At 41.0% G+C, this 25,103-nt stretch overlaps 1 protein-coding gene and 2 long non-coding RNA genes across 6 annotated transcripts in view; 1 reads left to right on the plus strand and 2 right to left on the minus strand.

The window, feature by feature from the left end:
• The window catches only part of LOC148367289 (C-myc promoter-binding protein-like), a 54,279-nt gene extending 36,309 nt beyond the window's left edge, over positions 1-17,970 (minus strand). Inside the window, exons 1-10 of one of the 4 annotated variants that reach the window (XM_088334149.1) lie at positions 17,695-17,970; positions 8,147-8,465; positions 4,876-5,122; positions 4,696-4,765; positions 3,600-3,769; positions 2,321-2,604; positions 2,074-2,140; positions 806-864; positions 502-646; positions 72-247 (exon numbers count right to left, since the gene is read on the minus strand). In XM_088334149.1, the coding sequence (XP_088190275.1) occupies positions 72-247; positions 502-646; positions 806-864; positions 2,074-2,140; positions 2,321-2,604; positions 3,600-3,769; positions 4,696-4,765; positions 4,876-5,122; positions 8,147-8,454 (1,526 nt within the window). In that variant the 5' untranslated portion in view covers positions 8,455-8,465; positions 17,695-17,970. Of the gene's footprint in view, positions 1-71; positions 248-501; positions 647-805; positions 865-2,073; positions 2,141-2,320; positions 2,605-3,599; positions 3,770-4,695; positions 4,766-4,875; positions 5,123-8,146; positions 8,466-17,518; positions 17,562-17,694 lie in introns of those variants that run through there. The other 3 variants (XM_088334148.1, XM_088334150.1, XM_088334151.1) reach the window with 3 other exon arrangements.
• A 46-nt stretch (positions 17,971-18,016) lies between these two features.
• Positions 18,017-19,188, plus strand: LOC148367291 (uncharacterized). Its single transcript, XR_015850293.1, has 2 exons — positions 18,017-18,399; positions 18,814-19,188. It is a non-coding gene; the product is annotated as an uncharacterized LOC148367291 (long non-coding RNA).
• An 83-nt stretch (positions 19,189-19,271) lies between these two features.
• LOC148367292 (uncharacterized) lies at positions 19,272-20,739 on the minus strand. Its single transcript, XR_015850292.1, has 2 exons — positions 20,503-20,739; positions 19,272-19,736 (listed from the first exon to the last, which is right to left on the minus strand). It is a non-coding gene; the product is annotated as an uncharacterized LOC148367292 (long non-coding RNA).
• Between the last annotated feature and the right edge of the window lie 4,364 nt (positions 20,740-25,103).

The following is a 25,103-nucleotide window of genomic DNA, read 5'->3' on the forward strand; positions in this document are numbered from 1 at the left end:
AGTTTTTGTACTGTTTCCACACTTTCATTGTAAACATCTGTCTATTAAGCATGCCTGGACTTTGCACTTACTGGAATATGGTGTTGGTGTCCAGGTCCACAGAGCTCACATCCGGTGGCGGATCATAGAGTTCAAAATACCGAGAGTCCACCCCAACAATAAATGGGCATGGGGCACTTAACACATCAGCCAGTGCCAAGGGACAAAGAGGAATATAAGGGCATGGCCAGTGGAAGGGAAAGATCATCTGAGGAGAAGGAATATTTCAAACCAACAATTAGCAATCAAATACTTGACAATCACTTTGCATTACAGATCAGTTTGCATCTTATCTATTTTTGTGATTGACGATGAAAACAGAATTCATAGCTCTAACAAATACATAAGGATACGGTATTATGTTTATCATCTGACAAAGGAAGGTGCAAAAATGTTCATAACTCAAAATCAAAATTAGCAATAATGCCAATCCAATCAATACAATTTAATGTTGCAACTTACAGACACCAAAGCTTCGGTTACACTGGTCAGTACTGCGGGTTGTAATGAGTGAACCAGAATCTTTTGTTCAGTAACAGCAAAAACCAGCAGGGTGACAGCATTCTCAGGACCCAGATTCCGGAGCAATGTTGAAAAACGGCCACCACTAAAAAAAAGTAGACAGACATAAAAAGCAGAATGAAATTATTGGGATTCAGCAGAAAGCTAAAACATGTATATGTTTATTATAACATAATTGTAAAATAATTCGGTTAACAGATAGAACAGGACGACAAAGCATACTATAGAGAAACCCTACAATTACCTGAGAGGTAACGGAGAAGAAACTGGCTGGCTCAGCATCAGACTGTCATGAGGAGAAAGCTGTGAAAATGGATACAATGTATTAAAACAAATAAATGCTTTATGTAGTTCTGAATCACCCTTTAATTAATGTCATAAAAAATTCTTATGTAACTCTTTACAACAAATACAATGAGTCATAATCAACAGGGTTGGTGAGTGAGGCAATACATGAAACAGTGTTACGTAATTAGAATACAAAAAATGTAATTGTATTCCGTTACAGAAAAAAAAAACGTATTCAAATTACAAGTACAAGTAAATTACAAGTAAACTAAGGATTACTTTGCAGGATTGAAATTTCATTTAAAACTATATTTACATATGCATAATGCGCCGATACACTTTTTATGTCTATCATAATTTCAGTCACTGACACTTGAGGGACAGATAGAGGATGTGGCGGATGCATCGTAGTTATGTCCGTATCTGTTGCGTAAACTTTACAGACGGCCACTCATACACAGTGTTGCAGGTTTTTGCACTTCTTTTTTTATCTGTATTTTATATATGCTTCAATGTAGCACTTATATTATTGAATTGCCATGAGCCTGGATTTACGTGAGGGGAGCGCAGTTGCACGCTAGTGCATGCGTTCAGGGACATTTAGTAAATATGATTGAATGTCTTCTTTTTGTATTCTGCAGTTATTTGGAGTTGAAATCACTATAGAATAACCGTATTTTTATATTGTGAGAATGTTTTGCTTAGCCTGGTAAAAGTAAATATTGTCAAGAGGTTTGACATCCCCAATTCAAACAAGTAAAACTTGAACACAAGACGTACTAGAGTTTGTTGTAAATTTAGAACGTGAACAGTGTTTTAAAAATATTTTGTCTTGACTTGCTCTTAATATGAACTAAAACAAAGCATATTTTGTCTGTCATGTGAAAGAAAAAAAAAATATTTTTGCCTAATACAATCTACCACGTGGTTAAAATGTAAGCACTTTTTGTAGGACTACAAGCATCTACCTGATCTTGGTTTCCTCCAATTCTTTTTCAAAGTTACATTGCTTATTCGTTTTTAAAAAATAGAGTCATTTAATTTCATTTATGTTTATCTATCTTTTTAAGCATATTTGGTGGTGGAGCAAACCAAAGGTAATCAAAATTAACAAAGTTCCATTGGATTACATTACTGATTGGATTTTTCAACAGGTAAGTGTTGATTACATTTTCCAAGTAGCCGTCCCTACCCGTATATTCTCTCACAGAAATCAAATTGTACCTGCACAAGGATGCGAGGCCTCTGAGAAGATGGAAAGGGAACTTTGTGCATGAAATGAGATATGTGCCTGAGGAAAAAAAAAAACATACTGTAAAACATACAAACAGGAGACCGTGCGTTAAAAAATACACAAATTACAGTTGTAATAAAAAAAATAAACCAGACGGTGTGTTAATCTGATCTCTTGACTTAATGTGTTTCTAAGAAAATGTAACTAAAAGTCATAAACAAAAATTTGGCCACTCACTTCTCAATCGGCAGAGCATGAGGGCCAGAGATGGAATAGCGATACAGAAAGGTGAGAAACTTGCGAAAAGCATCGAAGAATGGCCAGTGAGAAAGCAGGCAGATACATTTGTTAGTGTGGAGAGAACAGGTGCAGCGAGTGCTACTGTTGCTGAAATCTGTTGGGCTGCTGCAGGGGGAGGCTATATGTGTATCTTTGAAAAGTAGACCCAGTTGTGCCCTCTGTTGATCAGTGAGACACTCCTCTGGGTACGGTTCATAGAACTGTATGGCTGCTCCATAAACCTGAGAACAAGAAGATGTGTGTTAGATTAATAGTTCATCATCTGTTGACCAGTATATTTTTAACCCTTTATTATTAAATCTGGACTAGGGTTCCATGCCCCATTCCATTTGAAACTCATAGATCTTCTTCATTGACATTTTGGTTGTGTGAAACTGCCAAACATACATAAAAGCATACAAATAGACAGATAGTTACAAAAAGGAAATCACTCAGTTACTTAACATTAATTGCGAAGCCAAACAAAGATGGCTTGTAGAAGCCTGTAACTGACTTTGTCCTAAAACGTTCTATCTTTTCACGAAGTACCAACCGGTTTTGCACACATTTAATGGAAAAGGTTCTTATGATGGGTGTTATCTTAAGAAAGTTGAGAATATTACTCAGAAAGTGACAAATGTGTCAAATTAAATATTAGAGAATTGAAAGGTGATTTTTGGTAAGGTGTGGGAGTATAGAATTGTGGGATTTGGTAGTCAATAAGTTTGGTTGTAAGGGAGCGAATCAGCTCGTATAGTATTAGTATAAGTGTTGAAATATAATAAGTTGCAGGTATCATAATAGTCTGTAATAATAGTTTGCAATAGTCTTTGATCTGTGCAACCATTTGAGACTCTATGATTAAGGGCTATACAAATAAAAATGACTTGACCTGACTATAAGAATAATGTAAACCAACTACATATAATGGCTAAATAGGACATTTTACATCAACTGAAAGTCTGGAAAGTTGTACACAATAAACCTTTTTATTAAATATGCTGTTTCGTCATGTATTTTGAAACATATTAGATAAATAAACACAGAAAATTCTTGAAAAAAATGGGTTAATAAATTTATGGTATTACTTTTATGAACAATACAATAATAATTTTTGTTGTTGCTGAGATCGAACAGAAACCTTTTTCTAACAAGTTTGGTAATGTGATATACAGTAGATTGAACGGGTAAGAGAATGACAGTCGGAGAGTATGAGCCAAACAAGTAATCCTCTAACCTTTTCTCCAGAGGCTTCAGTCAGGACAAATGTAGAAAAAATAGGCATTGAGTATTTTGTGTTGTTTGGCCAGCACTCAATTGTGGCACCCAATGGAAGACAGAAGAGAGGAACAGACTCTGGCAGTGGGAATAATTCATAGTCCTCCTCTGGATATCTGCTGAACAATCCTAAATGATTCAAAAATATATTTTTTTTAAAAAGGACAACAATTTAGGAGCAGTAGAGAAGATTTTTAAATAAGAGTTCCTTCTGAGATCCGAAGAAACAATAGCGATCTTCCATGGTTGGGTAGGGTTACTTTAACTGGATTACTTTCAATTACTTTTGGATTACTCCAATACCAAATATGCTAATAAAAGACTAAAGAAACTAAATATGAATAGAATTACTAAATTTTGTGCAGGCTTAGGGAATAATGGAATACATGGAACGGCAAAAATGATGTTGGCAAGCTGTTTGGATTTATTCTCATTTTGTTTCTGTAGCATTTTATGTCAGTTTTGCCGGAGATCAAAGAGATCAAAGCCAGGAGAGAAAGCTTACCACGTGTTGTGAGTCATAATAAATAAAAGGTATATTCTATTCTATTCTATTCTATAATTTTATTCATATTTAGTTTATTTTGTCTTTTATTAGCATATTTGGTATTGGAGTAATCCAAAAGTAATTGAAAGTATTCCAGTTAAAGTAACCCTACCCAACCCTGCGGTCTTCTTAGGAGTCATCTGTGCATGGTTATTTTGCATGGCCGATTTGACCAATACGTTTGTGCTTAAATTATAGAGGAAAAGCGAAAACTGCTGTTGCTGATGGGCTTAATCATTTTCTATGTGATTTTGCACTACATTTTACAAATACAGATGAAGTGGGAAGGGAAAAAAATAATAAAGATTATCGAGATAAATAAAACAGCTGCACCATGCAAATAATGTAACTTTCAAATATTTGGTGGATGGATACCAGTTTGAGCTTTAGAGATTTGAACTACTTTATAACCAGACAAGCGCATTAGAACAAACAGCAGAGCAACAAAATCCTTAAAACTCGCAAAAACAAATATTAAGTGAAAATTGAGGTAAAAAATAAGTTTTACCTGCTTTGTATGCTATAGAGTTGGTTTTGGTCACAGACTTTTTATAACAAAGGTAGACATAAGAACCCCACTGGAATAAGAGGAAAAAAGAGCATGTTCATTTCATGTCAAATACTTAGATAGATTGACAGATTGAAATCAGATTGTCAAATGCCATCCTTTTGTTTTAATTAGTCCTACCATACTGCTGTTAAGATTCTTCTCCACCTTACAAAAGGTGTGCGGAGGTGCCTCTCCTTTGCTTGGGATAATGATACAGATATCAGTGACCGCGAGGGAAGCATGTTGTTGGCTCTCAGATGCCCTACAGTAAGTGATGTATATGCGCTGGGAGGAATTTCCGCTGATGTTGGCGGGGCGACCAGAGGGTGTTGTCTGGATAAGTTGACAGCCCGGCTTAAGTCTCTCTTTCCATTCATATAGGACACTGTGGGAGCAAGATCAAAACAGCCATCAATCAAGCGAAAAAAACGTACCGGTACTTATTTCCATGCTACTACCTTTAATGGAGTATCATAGTATCAGGGGAAAAAAGCATCCAAAATATGATCAAAACAATGGGCAGAATGCAAAAAAAAAGACCACCCAGTCTTAATCATTTGTGACTGGTTTGGATCTCATTCATGTTTATGTTACATAGCACGTGCACAAAAGTAAACAAAACGGCTAGTTCAGTACTATAAGCTTCAAAAGTGTTTTGTTGCTTTTAACAGCGTGTTCATTACTTTTATTTCACCCCAGATAACATTAGCTGATATCACCTATCTGAGCTCACAAATGTAGAAGAACTACACTGCCACAAATCAATTTCCCCTAACCTTTTTCTGCCAGTACCTCAAAAGACCCACAATTGATTCACAGGAAGTGGCCAGATTGTCCAGCTCAATGAGAAAGATTTGAAACCCCATGTGTTCATTTGTTATCAAGAGTTGTCATGCCAGATAATTCATTTCATTGTGTGTCCAGATGACACATTGCCTATTATACACAATTGTTATAATCAACCATTCAGAGAACATTATTTTAAAAAAGCATCATGCATTGTCTGACCCAAAGGTACGCAAGAAAATATTTCACAACCAACAGCTTTTGGTGCTACGTATAAATATCATTATGACACGCAATGAAACAGTTCCTTCGTCTAAATAAGTGGAATATATTAAAATCGGCTTTATTGATCAGTGCTGTTAACCTGCTACAGAATTTCTCAAGCCCCCCCTTTTTTAACAACACGAGTTCTTGTGTCAAGAATGTTATTCATTCATTCTTTCTTTTGATTCCATTTCCCTCGTCATGTAAATAATAGTAGTTTGTTAGAATCACACCTAATGCATCATTTATGTATCGACATTTCGTTCTGTATACACGTGTACACGAATGACAATAAAGTAAATCTGAATCTGATTTATTTGTGCGTCTATATTAATTTCCTTTTGTACTGATCAAACATTATCCATATCAAAAAACTGCCAAATTGATCATTTAAAGCTAAAATACAATATGCTTAGAGTATTGCTTCCTTAATGATAAATGCTAGAAACAATATTAGGCTATTTCAAATTAATTTGTGTGGGAAACCGTAAGTACAACCTGCTGGCCGAATCCTTAACAACCGAATTAAATTTCTGAACCAGATCAATATAAATTAAATTTTCTTTGCTTACACATTTTGACAAAGCTGGCAGGTTTTAGGGAAACAATTCTAAGGAATGGAAGATAGCTTTTTATTTAACAGAGTATGATTAGTCAACATCGATAATTATAACTATAATTATCACATCTTTTTTTCTTTCACATTTGAAATCAATTTTTTGCCCCTGAGTGAAAGTTAACAAAACCATATGCTGCTTTAACCAATCTTTAATGTCACAACTAAGGTGCATGGTGACCAACTAGTACACAGCATTTCACAAATATGAGGAACATTAAACAAAGGTTTTAGATGTCCAGGGTCCATGCAGTGCCGCTTCCTACATGATGCTTCCTCTGACAATGGTAACATTAGAAAATAATTTTGCAACAACCATTTTTGGTGCTTTTGGGCATAAATGTTATTCTGATACACAAGAAAATAAATCCTGACCATTGAAATTAGTTGCTTATTGATCAGTGCTTTTAATCGCTACAGAATTACAAAATTTCATAACAACTCTTTCTCTTTAACCGAAAACTTTGCAGCAACTTTTATAAAGGTACATAAAAACTTAAATAGCTCCATGTTTTTTTTACAATAAGTGAATAAAAATTTCCATGTAACCAACATGACTTAAGTAACCTTAAAAAAAAAGGGAATCGAAATTTCAACAGAGCAGGCAAATTGTAAAGTGTGGGCACTCCTGTTTTAGAGCCAGATTGATGAGCTAATGTTATGGTAAGAGCAAATCAATTCCACTTTAGCATGATTTTTATGCACTCTCTTAAACACAAAGACACATGCTTGATTGACGAACCAATGTTATAATAAAAGCTAATGTTTTAATCTCCATATAACGTGCCTCTCAAAACAAATTAATGACACCTTACACGCTATCTCTTAATTGCAAACACACTTTACTATCAACACAGGCATGTCGGGACAAGTTAGCTGAGCTGCCGCTCTTATGTTATTTTTCCTGTTTCAATGGCTCTGTCACCGGTCACTTAACCAATCAGATGGCGCGGGGTAGGTAGAGAGGGGGAGTAGAAGGGCAGGGGAGGAGTAGGAGCACGGGAGAGAGAGTCTTGGCTCTAAGACTTGGTAATCAGTCTGTTGAAAAAAAAATGCTGATACCAATACCTGTCAAAGTCATAAGACATGCATCTGCTTGAAAGACCCGACAAAAACCATATCACCGCTTTGATAGTTCCGTTATTGTGGTCACGCTTAGTTGCCACGGAAGTAAATTTGTTGAAAAAGACATTTAATGAATGTTACTGAAACTTTTTAGTTTTAACAAATATAAATATTCATGGGTTCACACTTTTAGGACTTTCAAAAATTGTATTTTAATGTTAATTAGGGCCTTATCTTGAGAAATAAGGAATTCAATGCCCTCTAAGATTTTTCAAGGATCCAGAGAAACCCTGTGCTGTGATCCTTTCTTACCCATGAATATCAATGTAGTCATGCTGTAAAAACTTCACTACACCTGTTCTTGTATTATAAACCTCAGTGTAATATTACATATTCATAAGTAAAACATTACACATATGTGCAGGAATAAATTAATTGGCATGGAGAAAGAGCTGTCTATATCACATAAATTCAAACCCGTGTCGAACCAAGTTGTAGCCAGAAGAATTATCAGCAAGAAAAAGGCAGCTGACAATACCAACAAAGCCTCTTGGTGAGTGGCTGATAAGAATAATACTTTGTATTTGGAGACCCAAGTACTTATCTCTTGCCATTGGGACACTATGCCTGCTCAGGCAGAGCAGGAGAACTTAAAATATTCAAACACAAGACTCTTACCCCAGTTCAATGAGTGGTGGCTTGTCAGAACCTCGCCGGTAGCATAGAAAAATTTGAGGTGCCATAAGCCCTCCATGATTGAGATCAGCCGAATGTCCGTTAGGTGTAGTCTCAATGCATGTAAATCCTGGGGGCACCTCATCACCCATCGAGCGGATGACCACAGCCACATCTGTAATAGGTGACTTGGGCTTGGCAATTTTGTGGAACGCATCGTTGAAGTGGATTTCCTGGTCCAAAGGCTTGGATGATTCTGTCAGTCCAGCCACAACAAAATAGTCAGCTACACGAGGGCCTTTGTCATCCATTTCCCAAGTGCCTGATAGGTCAAATGAAAAAATAGTACGGTAGTTACAACAATTAGTATTGCACGAAATATATGAGAACCACAGAAACCCAGATTTCTACAAAATCTGTGTGGTGGCTATTTGTCTACGATTACGAAATATATTTATATCATATATGTTGCCCTAAGACCAGTTGTCTTGAACAAAATTATTGCAATATATACACATAGACACATAAACTGAGAGGGAGATGTGCTAACCAGTCGTAAAGTGTGCAAAACAAACAACAAAGTAGATTTCAGAGTCAATCAAAATCAGAGATTTACCAGAAAGCGTATGAGGATGATTCTGGAGAAGATCTAGAGAATGTCCTGTAATCAGATGGAACCAAAATTAAAGTTTCATCACAAATGAAACTTGCCAACGCGTTTTGGAGGATGGCGAATGCCGAGTTGCAACCTAAAAGCATTTCTTCATGCTGAGTTTTTGAGTTTTTCCTTGCCGTCATGTAGGTTTTAGATCAGGGCATGGTGTAATAATAGTCTGTAGTTTGCAATAGTCTGTGGCCTCTGCAGCCTTTTGCGACTCCTTGTTATTAGGGTTTTTCAAATAAACATGACTTGACTTGAATTGACTGTATTTAATGTGAATTGTCTTTATTATCATTGATAGCTATGTTGTGAAACAAGGTAGACAACTCGATTAGGCATGCCACTCCAGTGTAAACATGTAATAAAGACTTTATGGAGAAATAAAAGATAAAAGACTGTCAGGATAAAAAGCGGAAAAGATATTTACAACATAGTGCTTAGTTTGTCTTTAGTCATAATAATAGTGCAATGGCTTGGCATTTTTTTTTAACCTAAAATAGAACTCAAAGTGTAGGTGTGCATATACACAAGCACTAATTTCCACATTATCTCTCAACATAGAGTGTAAATGACCTGATTTCAAGTTATACAATCGTAAAGCCAGCCAGCCCTTCTGTTTTAAGTCATAGCAGATGTTGGGTGAGCTTGTGTTTGTGTTCCTAAAGACGCTCCTTTTTACCTCCTACATGTGACGGCCCTGCTGCTGCCCTGTTTGAGCGCAGAGTCTATAGGTCGAGCCTAAAATATTGACATGGCTGATGTGGTGACTTTTCATCAGCATCACTCTTTCATTTTAATGTGTATTAATTTATTTATTTGTTTTAATTCAAGAGGATTGAGAGTGCCCAATTGTATTGTCTCAGTCAGACAAACTCCTTTGTAGAAAGAGCTGAACGCCTGAGGTTTGTCTCTCAGTGAGCCTTTGTTTAAACTCCTGCAGTGATCTCAAGTCAACAAGTTGAGGTCAACACACATTATCTACAACTTTGCAGTCTCATTTTTCTTATCCTATGGTGTTTTCCCACTCGTAGTTTGAGGTTTCCCATATCCTCACATTATATTATTAGCTGTCATAGCTCTTTCCAAGTACATATGATCAAATCACATTTAACTTTAAAAACAGTGAACTCTAAATAATGAAAAACAGTAACAATTCTGAATCGGGGAGATGTTGCGTAAAATATTCCTCTTATGGACAAAATATACAAGTTCTTCTAATATATGCACTAAGGAAATTTAATCAATCAAGGGTTTTTCCAATTTTTTAAAAAGGGTATAGCAGCTGATGGCTGTGTCACAGACTCAAAAAAATGTTATTTCCGTGGTCTTTTCAAAAATATATTTATATTTAGGTTTTTTTCTGATCGAAGGGAAAGGTTTGGTCAGCATCACTACTTCTTTTAAGGTCATTGCATTGTAATAATAACTGTGTTTGAATATTTCCTTGAAATGTATCATACACCCCAAAAATTAAACTGTCAGTCAACGAAACTGAGTGTGCCAAACAAAGATCAGTCTCAGAGTGAACTATGGCTAACCTTTACGTCTTAAAGGTGGTGTTTTGCTACTCTCTGCCACCATCGCCTGGTTTAAAGTCATAATCGCAGTCCAAGTCAGCTCATTCCTCGGGTACTGATAAACTCTTCCCTTTTCATCTTTTTGGGGGTTTGGGTTGGCGTTTGGACTGTACTGTTTTTCAAACAGACCTTTTTTTTTTTTTACTTTTACCAGTTTCAGGCTACAGTAGCCAAAAAACGCAGGATTAAGGTTCTTGCTTTGGGAAGTCTTGACTTGAAAAACGCTATATAGATGCAGATCATTTTATTTCATGTTGTGTAAAAGACATGGTTGGTGCTTTTAATTCAGGTCAGTCTGCAACCATAGCTAATAAACCTCGCCTTGCCTTTTTTTATAGGGTACATTGGTAAAACACTTGCAATTCTATTAACAAGCCCGGTTCTCTACAACTATATGGCCGGCAGTGAAAAATGAGCAAAGATTTTCATGGGGAGGTGTAGATCTGCTATGGGCTGTGGCTTTGGTTTGCATTGTACAGTATTTTTAGCTGACTGACAGCATGGCGAGAATGAATGGCATTCTTTGACTTGTAATATTACACAGGGGAGGTGTAGTTTTGGGAGGGTCTTTAGCAGGATCACGCTATTAAGGTCCCTTTAACTTGTGGCGCAGGCTTCGGGTTTGACCTGCCTGCCTGCTCATTGAAGAGTTGTTTTTTTTCTTAGCATATTGCCATCTTGCTGTTTGCTGTACTAATGTACACTCGAGTTTATTTTCAGTCACAACATTACAATAATCCCCCTTGCGCGCCCATATTGTGTTTTTGTCACACTACACTCCACTAGGAGATAGTAGTATATTCTGAAATCCTTAACTTCAAGCTACACAACCAGGGAAAACATAAAGCAACAGAAAACTTGAAGTGCTCATAAGGACAGATTGCACAGATGTCACAAAAGAATCCTTTAAAACCCAGGCAACCTACATAAACCATATTTATAGCAGCCAACGATAGTGCAGCAGGCGGTAATCATTTCAAGCTTTAAAAGCTTCAAAACACAGACCAATATGATGTGAAATCAAATTCCACATAATAGTTATACAGTAATCACTAGTTTTTCGAAGGGTTGCGTTCCAAAAAGGACTCTCGAGAGTAAAACCCACGAAGTAGAGTGACTTATTCAATACTCTAATATATATTTATACCATAGAACAAACCCTATTTAGGCTCAGACATTTGTTCAACAAATAGTAGTCTTTTATCCCAATTAAATTATAATAATTACTGTATTTCTAAGTTTAGTGTCCATGTATAGGTTTGTATGTAAATAAACACATCACAGAACTGAATTTAGTTTTGTAATGAGCCATGAAAAAGGCCACTTCCTGATTTTGCATAAATGCTATTGATTTGTGGGCACTTTTGGTTTAGAGACGTTTAATATTAGTAAACTTGATACAGGAAAAAAGTCAAAAATTTGCTACCAGGCTCTGACAAGAAATGAATTTGTGTACTGGTACCCCCAAAGAAGAAAGATTCAATCTTAAGTAGTCTCATTGAAATTGTTTGATTAGTTCGATGATTTTTGGATTACTCGTGCATATAGACGCATTTGAATGGCCCGATTGCTTGTGTGAATCAATGCGCAGGCGAAGTTTCTCCTTTGGGGTCATTTCATCTTTGTCCGTGCTGCAAAAATACTGTGGGCTTGTAGTACAGAGACCATTTAAAAAGACAAACTCCAGCTTACAAAACAAGCCTCATGTGTATTGGTTTATCTTAAAATGGACATTTCCATTTTATTTTCTATGACAAAAATGCCAAAGTTGTATCCATCCATATATCATGTAAGTCCATACTTCCGACTAGTAATGTATGTACAAGCACAACTTGTAAACACTGCCACAAACATGGAGCAGCCTTTTGGAGCCAGAAGGAAACGAGCACGGTACTTTATGGATAAAATCATCTTTTTTAAGGTCAAAAGGTAAATGCAGAAACAACATCCATTTGTGTAATGACATCATTTGCAAACGCCAATTTGTTCGTTTGTCAATAGGCATGTAAATGTATCATTTGGATTGGTCCAAAAATATGAATTCTGTATCAAATGGTATTTATTGTCATTGATATCAACAATGTGAAACATCCCATTAGACATGGTACGTCTCGGTAATTAAACATGTACAAAAGACTTTTAAAGAGAAAAAAAAAGACCATAAGGTAAATGGGCAAAATATATTTACAACGTAATGCTTTGAGACTGGCCTAATAATTAGATATATACCACAGCCATATCGCCCTAGTGGGAGGTGGCTAGAGTCATTTCGGACTCTTTGTGGGAGATTGATTCAGAGGGGATTCCCGGCCCCCTCGCTCAACCCAACTGAGGTGTTGGGAGTCATTAGGTGACCAAACCCCCCAATTCCAACCCCTAATGCTGAACGCCAAGCAGGGAGGCAACGGGTACCAATGTTTAAGTCTTAGGTATGACAAGCTCCCAGTCTCAGGGCGGGCGCCATACCCCCAAGGCCACCGAGCTCCGGCCTAATAATAGTAGTGCAATAAAAATTCGGATCTCAAATGGACTATTCCCTGTATGTTAAAATACCTAGTTTTGTATGTTTTGGGTTTAGAACATCAGCAACTTTGATTTATGCAAAAGGGTTGTTTCTCTTACAATTACGGTGACACAAGCTGACTTACGGTTGAACACAGAAATTCACAAACAAAGAAACTCTGATGTTCATGGACTATTATTGTTCACAGAATATATAACAAGACCAACAGTATAAGCTCATTATTCATTTGGAGGCATCCAAATCAGTATATATATATATTTCTTTAACAAAACCTGCGGACCATAATTGATATTTTGGCCCAAATTCAGGCCAGGTAAGGCTGCACACACAAACACAATTTACATTGAACACTGCCAAGGTGATTGGAGAAATGTAAGCAAGTATGTCAAGTCAAGTCATGTTTATTTGTATAGCCCTTAATCACAAAGAGTCTCAAGGGGCTGCACAGAACACAGATTATTGCAAACCACAGACTATTATTACATCATGCCCTGATCTAAAACCTACATGAGGGCAAGGAAAAACTCAAAAACCTCAACATGAGGAAAATGAAGAAACCTTGAGAAGGGACTGCACGTGAGGTAATCCCCCTTCCAGGATGACCCGGCCAAAATGGCTGTTGCAATAACAAATAATACACAGATATTTTCAACATATAATATAGGTTATTCATAAGCTATTAAATACAAGTGTGTTTTAAGCCTAGATTAAAACGGTTCTACTGAGGTTGCAGATCGAATCTCAGGGGGAAGACCATTCCACAGCACCAGGGCCCGAATGGAGAACCCTCTCGAACCCGCGGATCTCTTCTTGGCTCTTGTGATCACTAGTAGACCAGCATTTTAGTTCTAAAAAGCCAACACTGCACTGCACTTGCTATTTTTCTATGTCATTTTTAGCTTCTGATAGGGCAGAGGACATCAAATTAGCCCCATCTCCTGTAATGGATGTTGCAATAACCAAAAATGAACAGATATTGTCAACATAAAATATAAGTAAGTGTGAAGCACATTGTAAAGCGCTTTGGGAGGTCTTCATTGACTTGAAAAGGGCTATATAAATGCAGACCATTTACCATTTAGTTATTCATTGTGGAGGCAGAACAGCAGCGCAGTGTTTAGCGAGTGTGCGGCAAAGTTCTGAGGTCATGAGATCGACCCTTCCTCTGTGGAGTTTGCATGTTCTCCCCGTGCTTGCGTGGGTTTCCTACGGGCATTCCGGTTTCCTCCCACATCCCAAAAACATGCATGTCAGGTTAATTGACTGGTCCAAATTGTCCCTAGGTGTGAACGAGTGAGTGAGTTGTGTGCCTGACCGGCTGACAACCAGTTCAGACTGTCCCCTGCCCACTGCCCGAAGATAGCTTGGATGGGCTCCAGCACACCAGCAACCCTCCTGAGGAAAAGCGGTGCAGATTATTGATGGATGGATGTCATTGCGGGCTTTGCCTATGTAAAATACGATTAACTGATCTATTGACAATGTATGTCCTTCAATACATCATGGTTTATGATAACAATAATCTTAATTTATCTCATACAGGCTTTGAGAAGTTTAGATGACACCAGGGCCATTTATCAAGAGCTGGCCTATTTCAAGCAAACAACATCATGCGTACCTCATGAAGCATCACTGAGCTTCAACTATGATGATATGGTCTTTAATCTTACAAAAAAATATATATATTGGACACGTTACAATCCCTTTCAGTCATTACACTGTTTAATTACCAAAGGACTATTGCTAAGCATTCCATAAGAAACAAAATGGTTTTATCATAACATAAGTGGAACTTGTTGGGCATATCAAGCATTCAAAACTGCTGCTGCACACTTGTGTTTGGGACGGGGGCATTTAATATTGAAAACAAATGTGCCAAACAGCATTCTGGGCAAGCTACTTCTTAATATGTGTAGGATGATACTTGGCTATCAAAGTTTTTTAGCTGCTGTACATAAATCAGAATACAACGAACACCAAGCAACATTTTCCCTTGAGAATCCTAGCTATCTAATTGGTTATTTGGGAAATAAAAGATGATTAATTTGGTATGGATGCTTGACAACGCTATCATAGATTAATTAAGTGTCCCGACGGATCACCACCTTATCGTGGTGGGGCACTTTGCGCGTCTCCATGACCCCTAGAGCTATGTCGGCGGGAGTCTCGTACTCCTGGTAGGGTTACCCAAGCCGAACAGGTCGAAGGGTAGAGTCCAGACTAAGAGTGATCCCAAAAGCTGGTGGCGGCACGCTTTGAGGCGGTTTCCTACAGACCTGGATCCCGTTAGCCGCCTGCAGTTGTAGGAAGATGCCAGTCGTCTAGGGTCTCCCTTGCCACTGGAACCATCTTCTTTACAATCAAGATAGTGGCGTTGGGGAAAGCGCACCCCTTACGCCACTTTAAAAACCATCATTGCGCAGGTATCCTCTTTTACCTGAGTCTCCGACCACAATCCAGGATCGGACTGTTCAAACATCAGCAGACTCACAAATAAAAGAAGATGGTCATCATCGAATCGATGGACAACCCCAAGAAAGAAGAAGAAGAAGAAGAGATTAATTAATTAATTAATGAATTAATCGATTAAGACAACACTAATGAGTGAAAGGAATTTAAGAGCTGTTATGTACGTATTTTACCTAAGTAGGTATGCCATTATTTCATTAGTTAATCTACACTTCAATGCATGAGTTTTAGTGAGATGAAGATTCGAAAGTGCATTTTGACAACAGATTTCACACCCTCCATATTCCTTGTGACCCAAAAAACAAAGTGCAAGTGTCTTTTGAATGTTGATACCAGGGCATCAGGGGTAATTTACAACAACTTGCTAAGGGACACTACGGCGTACGAAACAATTCCAAACCAACCTCCAGGGCAACCCCAGCCACAAAGTCGCTTGTATTGACTCAAGTTAAGCAAAGATTTTTGCAAAAAAAACAAAAACAAGTTTGTTTAAAGTTTATGTTGTAAATGGTCGACAATGGAATTCAAACATCCTCTACAGGACTGAGTTGCTTTCTTGTTGAGGAATTTGAACAAGTGACAGGATTGTAACATAATGACCCTAAAAAAAGAGAAATAGAAGAAGATAAATAAGGAATGGGGTTTACCACGTGTGGATGTCTGTTAGTAGTGGGCGGATTCATCCAAATATCGATATTATCAATACTATCATCCTAGGATCAATACTTGGCTCCTCCACCGATTTCCTCAAAGCGCCGCTTTCTCTATGTAGATAGCGCAGCCCTTCTCTTTTGCATCCTTGGTAACTGTATAAGTTAACGCCTGATTGGTTGACTGCCAGGCACACTTTTAGCATGTCTCTCTACCTGGCCTGCTGCTGCATCCTGCCAGCAAGTTAGGAGATGGTGGTAATTCTATGTCCTCGGCCCTATTAGAAACTAAAAATAACATTGGAAAATAGCAAGTGCAATGCAGTTTGGCTTTTTAGAACTAAAATGCTGATCTACTAGTGATCACAACAGCCAAGAAGAGTTCAGCGGGTTCGAGAGCGTTCTCCATTCGGGCCCCGGTGCTGTGGAATGCTCTTCCCCCTGAGATTCGATCTGCAACCTTAGTAGAACTGTTTTAATCTAGGCTTGAAACACACTTATATTATATAGCTTATGAATAACCTATATTTTATGTTGACAATATCTGTGTATTATTTGTTATTGCAACAGCCATTTTGGCCTGGTCATCCTGGAAGGGGGATTACCTCATGTGCAGTCCCTTCTCAAGGTTTCTTCATTTTCCTCGTATCGAGGTTTTTGATTTTTTCCTTGCCCTCATGAAAGTTTTAGATTGGGGGATGATGTAATAATAGTCTGTGGTTTGCAATAATCTATGTGTTCTGTGCAGCCCTTTGATACTCTTTGTGATTACGGGCTATACAAATAAACATGACTTGACTTTTAGAATTACAGAAAAAGACACGGCGAGGTGGTAAAGATGTCTGCTACTTTGGAAACAGCGCAAGTTGGCATAAACACGTGAAATAGAGAGCAACAAAAATGTAAACATGTTACAGTTTCTGGGAAAAAAAACGGGAAATGTGTTGACAGTGTGGCAACAGAGCCAACGAGGACAATAGACATTTGATTTGCATTACTGACTTTTTGTTTAAAATACTGTACAATAAAATGTCTTGTTGTTATACTGAATTTTTATTTACCTCACGCTATTTTGGCTTGACTCTTGGTTTTTGTTCTGAAACAGCTGTAATACAAATATTTCTGATTTTGTCATACTTTTAAAGTTTTCGATGTAGTTACAAAAATAGAAACTCTTTTAGTGCCTGAAACCTTTCTTCTGTGTTTATCAAAATACAAACTAACTCAGGGAGAAGGGTTCAATTATTTTAAGACGATGACATTTCCAAGCAAAAAAGTCTCGATAGCGGATCGGTATCATTTATTTATTTATTGGATGGGATTGATGGATGGGAAGTATTGTCCTCCCCTAAGATCTGTTTTTATAGCTCTGCAAATGTCCGACGGGGTTAAAATTTGTTTTTAAAAAAATGAGGACTAAAAAGTAACCTGGCTTGAACTCACCAAGAGATTTAAGAATGTAACAATTTGGGAACAACTTGTGGCACACACTACCTGGACTAAGCCAGCCAAAGACAGCACGTCCCATCCTCTACATTCCGCGTTTCGAAGTGAAAGGCCAGAGAAAGGGAAAGATGGGCAAAGAATCGCTCGCTCCTTCGCTTCAGGGGAATTCTGTTTGCAGAAAACCAGCAGCAGCTGCACTTAACGGTTCTTCATTTCCTACTTACCCCAGTTAAAAACGTTATTTTTAGTCCCCCGGGCGTAGGTTCGTCGGCTGTCATCAGGTTGCGGGACTGCATTTATGTAGTAGCCATCTTTTGGTGCGTATGGTTCGTCGTCCCGGAATGAGACTTGTTTTGAGTTTGGCCGAACGAACGAACAGTTTCCTCTCGCCTGTCAGTCACCCAGCCGGGCCGGGTCGGCTATACGCTTAGCCGCCATTTTGCATGTGATGGCGAGAATCCGCTAGCCACGGATCGTGTGCGCGCGCACGCCGCACTGGTGACAGCGCTTGCACACGTGCACGTGCGCACGCCTGCAAAGACCTTGGCCCAATCCCATTTCTCTCACTCGGCCCTGAGGACCCTCCAGTGAGGTCCCTCGAAGAGGAGTGCCCTCCGCGAGTGAAGTGCAAAGCGGAAAAGGTTTGGACAAGACTTGCAAGGTTCCACCCCTGTCCAGGAGATGGCGGTAATATTAATTGGCTGTAGACCTTAGTGACGTATAGGCCTACGTCACATGTAAACAACTCGAGTCTCAACGTAGTGTGTCAGTTGGAGAGTTCGTGCAACGTTAAAAATGCCCGCTACAGCTGTGTTATTACCGATTGCCTGAAAGCTCATCATCTTTTCCGTGTCTCCAATCAACGGAGGAGAAATGTGCTATACTGAAGACAGCTTCGGCGCTATGTAGTGCTGATTCATCTTTACAAGGTACGTACACTCATTAAAAAAAATGACCCGTTCGGTCAAATACAGTAAGAGTTAACATACAATGCACGTTCACATAATACCCTATGTTTGTGTAGACATAAATGGCAATCTACTTATTAGTATCTTAATGCCATTTTATGACATATAGTAGGGGTTTTGAATGTGTGACATGACGAAAAGTAAACAAACACAAGAACAGTCCACCTGACCCTTAAGCTGACATAATATCGTCACCAAACTTCCCTGTACGACCCAAAAACCTTAGTTCATAAGGAATTTAATTCAAAAGAGTTGTCATTGGATATAAAAAAGGTCATTTCAACATTTTTTCATGATGCTTACATCACAGTTAAAGCGGTCTTTTTCTTTTCTATGCCCACTTTTATGTCTAAATTGTTATCTATTGTGTTCCAGAGTGGCTGTCCCATAAGCGTGGACAGGTTGGACAGGAATGTTCCCATCCTGTGCTTATGGTTGGATGTGGAGTCAGAACTCATTCAGGACTTAAGGTTGAGCAAGAAGGTTATGTGGGCCCTGCATGAGCTGCTAAAGAGGGAACAGGGCCGTGGCTGGAGGTCCTGATCTACGTGTACTGGCTGGCCCACGCTCTGTCCTACCGTGTGGTGTCACGGGTCTCCAGGGTTCCCAGGTCCACCGTACAAAGAATTGTCCACAGTTAATATGGAATAAATTGCCCAAAAGCCATATTTAGGCTCTTTAAGTCAGACCCACATTTGCATTATGTGCTTTTCTGCATTACTATTCAATAAACATCTTCATTTTGAGTAACACCTTGGTGGTTTATTTCATAATGATGTGAGATACTGTGTGTGAACTATGTGACTGTTGGACAGAAAACAACTACAAATCACTCCAGCTTAAATAATAGTTTACTTTCAGAAAAACAAACTCACATTGGGCCAAAATACATAATAGTAAATAATGTGTCACAAATTTTAACAAAAATATACCAATACTTCCATGAAGCTGGAAAACACAAACTGGAACTTCATTGAGTTCTTAATAAAAAAAACAATATTATCCTTTTATAAAACAAAGGGAAACATTGCAGAGATGTCACTGTTCTGGAAATTTGTCCACGAGCTTCCCAAAAAGGACGGGAACCGCTCAGTTTTGGCCACAGTTTCTTCGAGCCTTTTCCTCACTCCGGCAGACTCCGCTTTCAAAAAGTCAAGGAGTGTATCGTGCTTCCTTTTTTTTCTGGGTGATTTGGGGTTTGGCGCCGGATTAGAAGGTGCCAACGACGTGCCCGGTGGTGTGGATGGCGTGGTAGCTGTGATGGTGACCAGCTCTTCCACGGGACGTTCTACAGTGGCCTTTAGGTTGGGTGGAAAAAAACAAGAATTACTTAATGCTGATGTATTGTACAAAAACAACTGAGTATAGGATGCTCAGCAAGTTGATGTGAGACAGGAAATTATAGGATGTGTTCTGGATAATTATTTGATAGTGAATAGATACACAAAATTGACATGTTATTCTTATGGCTGTATAAGCCTTCTATTGGCCAGCATCACATATGCTTTAGAATTGTCTCCACATTTGGACAACATTTTGAGAAGGTAATTAGTTTACTTAATATGTGTTTACAGAGAAGGCAGTGGACTATGTGATAGTAGTTTGTTTCAACTGTATTTCCACGTGAAATTCGGAGACATTACTCATAATGCATGATGAAAACTAATGCATTCTGATCTCACATGAAATAATCATATTGTAAATAAAACACGACACCCGAAATTGTGTGCAGTAAACAAGCGCTTATGTCCAGAACGGTATTCTGACTATGCTCCTTTAGCGACTGGCCATGTACAGTAGATGTAAAAGGACGACTCGTTTAAGATAAAAACAGGGATGGGCTGAACCGTGATTTTCTGCCCAGTTATCCTACTTTAAAGTTTGTAGCGTGAAGATTTTTTTTTTGCCAGCTCCCTTGGTAGATTAGTGCACTTCGTAAAGTAGCGATTTTGCAATGTTCGTGTTTTAACGCGAAAATACGATTTTCTATTGCATTTACGTCTAACTAAGATATCTCAATACATTTTGTTGCAAATACATGCGTGGTTGTGGAAAACTACTTACATTTGTGCGGTTCCTTTCCGGGCATGTTTGTTGATATTGAGAATTCGCAAAGCCTTCTGGGTAGTCACTTCGCCGCCAAGTGAGGTCGAGAGCCCCCTCGGTCTTGAAGTGGCTACGACATGGTTTGAGGGCACTTCTGCCTCGGTCTTGAGAGTATCGGGACACACCCCATTTTCACGTGAACGCGCAAACCGAGTGACTAGGGCACATAGCGAGTGAAAGTGCGAAGAATGGGACTCAGCCCTTATTCCGTCAGAATTGAATCAGGAAGTTCACCTCAGTTTTAGTCCATCTAACGTGGCGATAGGCTAACTACGACCTGCGGCCACACGCCATGACAATATATACTGTAAAATAGTAAATATACTGTTACTAATAAAAACGTTTAAGGGTTATTGGTCTACCTACCAACTTTGTCCCTTTGTGCTTTTGCAACAAAAATAATACTGCAAAAAAACTAACTATCACATTTATTACTGCAGAAAACAGGGACCTAATTTATCATTTTGCTTGCATCCTAAAGAGAAACTACTATAGGCATACAACAAAAACACTACTACAGTAATACTATAATAAAAAACACTACCACAGAAATATCACAAAAATACTAAAGAAATACAACTTCAAAAATACTACAGAAGTACTAAAGAAATACTAAAACAATTCAACAATGGAAACACTTCAAAAATACTTCTGCAGAAATATTAAAAAATGTGACTATGTAGTGGGTTGTACATAATTCACCCACGGAACTATTGTTTAGTTAGCGAGTTCCTAGGGGGACTCTTAATTCGACCGGTTCTAGCCACTCTCGGGTGTTTGTTTTGGTTATCGCAAGTTTACATGTTATTAAAGCAGCGTCCTTTGGCGCCTTTGTTTGACACTCCGCCTACGACTCCCGTCTCTGCTCGCTACATTGGTGACCCCGACATTAGTCTCGTGGAAGTTTCCGAGGCTGTGCATACTACTGAGCATACCGTCATGGCATACGCGCCCGTTCTCAAGCTCCCCGAGTTCTGGGAGTCATCAGCGCTAACGTGGTTCGCACAAGCAGAAGCTCGATTCGCCCTGCACAGAATCACTAACGATGACTCTCGCTATTACCACGTGGTGTCTGCTCTGGGGAGCTCAACTGCAGCCAGAGCGGTGAGTTTCATCACATCCCCTCCTGAACTGGATAAATATAAGGGACTGAAGGCATATCTCCTCAGAATCTTTGAACTGTCGCGTTCTGAGCGTGCTCGACGCCTCCTTGCTATTCAGGGCTTAGGAGACAGTAAGCCATCGGATCACATGGAAATGATGTTAAACTTGCTTGGCACCGAAGAGCCAAATTTTCTTTTCATTGAACTTTTTCTGCGTCACATGCCGCCGCATGTCCAGACGGCGCTTGCAAATACAACCATTACAGATCCGCGTGCACTGGCAGAGGAAGCGGACCGGTTTTTCCTGGCCACGCATAGATACACACATGAGGTGCTGGCCCCTACACGCGCCTACACACCATCAAGTGCGACGCCCCCAGCCAGCAAGGCACGCGCGGCCACCGACGATCAGAATGTGTCAGGTCTGTGTTACTACCATGCACGTTTTGGGCCCAGGGCCAAGAAGTGCCGTCCCCCTTGCACCTCCAACGCGACGGGAAACTTCGAGGCCTGCACTCTGTAGCGGCCGTGAGTGCAGGCGCAAGAAACCGGCTACTGTTCATCCGGGACGCCATCTCCGGCCAAAAGTTCTTGTGTGACACCGGCGCCCAGAGGAGTGTCCTCCCTGCCACTGTGGACGATGTGGGGGGGGGAACACATGGACCTCCATTAACTTCTGCCAATGACACCCCCATCCGCACATACGGGACACGGACAGTGGACGTGTGTTTTGGGGGTCAGCAGTTTACATGGGACTTTGTCACTGCGGATATTGCTTTTCCTCTTCTTGGTGCAGATTTTCTGTGTGCCAATGGATTACTCGTCGATGTGAAAAATGGCCGCCTCGTTGACGCATTGAATTTCTCCTCTCTCGCGTGTGTCCGCGACAAGGGGATTTTTGAGGGTCTGTCCAGCTCTCTCTTGGACGGTGATATTTACCACCGGCTCCTCGCCGAGTTCCCCAGTCTGGCGAAGCCCACCTTCTCAGCCTCCACGACCAGACATGGGGTTGAGCACCACATTGAAACCAAGGGGCCCCCGGTTCATGCCAGGGCCCGACGACTCAATCCAGACAGACTGGCAGTTGCTAAATCCGAATTTGCTAACATGGAACGTCTCGGCATCATTCGCCGATCAGACAGCCCCTGGGCCTCTCCATTACACATGGTCCCGAAACCAGGCGGTGGCTGGCGCCCATGCGGGGACTATCGCCGCCTTAACGAGGCTACCACGCCCGACCGTTACCCGGTCCCGCACATTCAAGACTTCTCTGCACACCTGGCGGGCAAACTTCTCTTTTCCAAGGTGGACCTCGTGCGCGGATACCACCAACTGCCAGTGCATCCCTCAGATATACCGAAGACGGCCGTGATAACTCCATTTGGGTTGTTCGAATTTCTCACGATGCCGTTCGGACTGAAAAATGCCGCTCAGTCCTTCCAAAGGCTGATGGATTCAGTGCTCAGGGACATGCCTTTTGTGTTCGTCTACCTGGACGACGTCCTGGTTGCCAGCTCCTCAGAAGAGGAACACTTGGAGCACCTCAGAGACCTCTTCACCAAGCTCAGTCAGCATGGCCTGATTATAAATCCCGCGAAATGTGTTTTTGGCGTACCCTCCATCCACTTCCTTGGGCATCTCATCACCAAGGATGGGGCTTCCCCCCTGCCGTCTAAGGTAGAGGCCGTCTCCACCTTTCCTCAGCCGCCAACAGCACGGGGCCTCAGGGAGTTTCTCGGCATGGTGACATTCTACCATAGGTTTATTCGCCGAGCCGCTGATGTCATGCGCCCACTCTACGAAGCCCTCAAGGGTAGGTCACCCAATCAAGCTGTTGAATGGACCGCTGAGAGGATCAAGGCATTCAAGGACACGAAAACCGCGCTGTGCCAGGCAGCCATGCTGGCTCACCCAGCCCCCGGAGCCCCAGTCGCACTGACTACAGACGCATCAGACCTTGCAGTGGGTGCTGTGTTCGAGCAGTGGGTTGACAATGCTTGGCAGCCACTCGCCTTTTTTAGTCGCCAGCTGGTCCCCAGAGAACGTAAATACAGTGCATTCGACAGAGAACTACTTGCCATCTGGTTGGCGATTCGCCACTTCCGTTTCATCTTGGAGGGCCGTGAGTTCATCGTCTTTGTTGATCATAAGCCTCTTACGTTCTCCATGTCCAAGACGTCCGAACCATGGTCTGCCCGCCAGCAGCGCCAGCTGTCATTCATATCGGAATACACGACTGACATCAGGCACATTGCTGGGAAGTCCAACGTGGTTGCGGATTGCCTGTCCAGAGCAACCATCAGCGCTGTGCAATTGGGGCTTGATTATTCCAGTATGAGTGTGGACCAGGCTTCTGATAACGGCATCCAAACGCTCAAGAGCTCAGACACTGGTTTGCGGCTGGAGGAGGTTGCGGTCGGAAACGCAGGGGCCAAGCTTTGTTGTGACGTCTCCATGGGTTGGCCTAGGCCGCTTGTCCCTGCTGGCTGGCGTCGGGCTGTTTTTGAGGCAATACATGGCCTGTCTCATCCTGGCAGGAAAGCATCCATTAAGCTAGTGGCCCAGAAGTTTGTGTGGAAAGGGATGAGAAAGGACGTCCGGGACTGGGTCGACTCATGCGTGGCATGTCAACGCGCCAAAGTGCACCGTCACATCAAGGCCCCATTGGTACCATTTGCCATCCCCGAACGGAAGTTTGACCACGTTAACATTGACCTGGTGGGCCCACTGCCCCCTTCACACGGTTTCACTTACCTCCTGACGATGGTGGACAGGACGACCCGTTGGCCTGAAGCAGTTCCGCTGACTTCCACCTCAGCTGTCGATGTGGCCCGGGCGTTCATCGGAACCTGGGTCGTCCGTTTTGGACCCCCTGCAGATCTCTCATCTGACAGGGGCGCACAGTTCACCTCCGAGATGTGGAACACGGTTGCCGAGAGCCTTGGAGTCAAACTTCACCGCACCACTGCCTACCACCCCCAGGCTAACGGGTTGTGCGAGCGGTTCCACCGCTCGATGAAAGCGGCCTTGCGCGCCAGCCTGACCGATGGGGACTGGGTCGATAAGCTACCCTGGGTCATGCTGGGACTGAGGACCGCTCCCAAAGAGGACCTTCAGTGCTCTTCAGCTGAGTTGGTTTACGGTCAAGTGCTGCGGGTGCCAGGTGATTTCATCCCAGACCCAACGACACCCTGGGCTGCATCCAGGGAGAAGTCCATCTTGCAGGGCACTGCGGGAGCGTTTGTGCCTATCCCCACATCGCGACACGGCAGGCCAGTTTCACGGGTTCCCTCCAACCTGCGCTCGGCTGGTTTTGTTTTCATTCGCCACGATGCCCACCGCGGACCATTGCGCCCTCCTTATGATGGGCCGTTTAAGGTCCTGCAGCATGGCGACAAGACCATGGTCGTGGACATCGGTGGTAGGCCAGAGACTGTCTCCGTGGACAGGGTTAAG

Source organism: Urocampus carinirostris, chromosome 4 (genome assembly GCF_059441175.1).
Source record: "Urocampus carinirostris isolate Australia breed hairy pipefish chromosome 4, RoL_Ucar_1.0, whole genome shotgun sequence".
In the NCBI taxonomy this organism is placed as follows: domain Eukaryota; kingdom Metazoa; phylum Chordata; class Actinopteri; order Syngnathiformes; family Syngnathidae; genus Urocampus; species Urocampus carinirostris.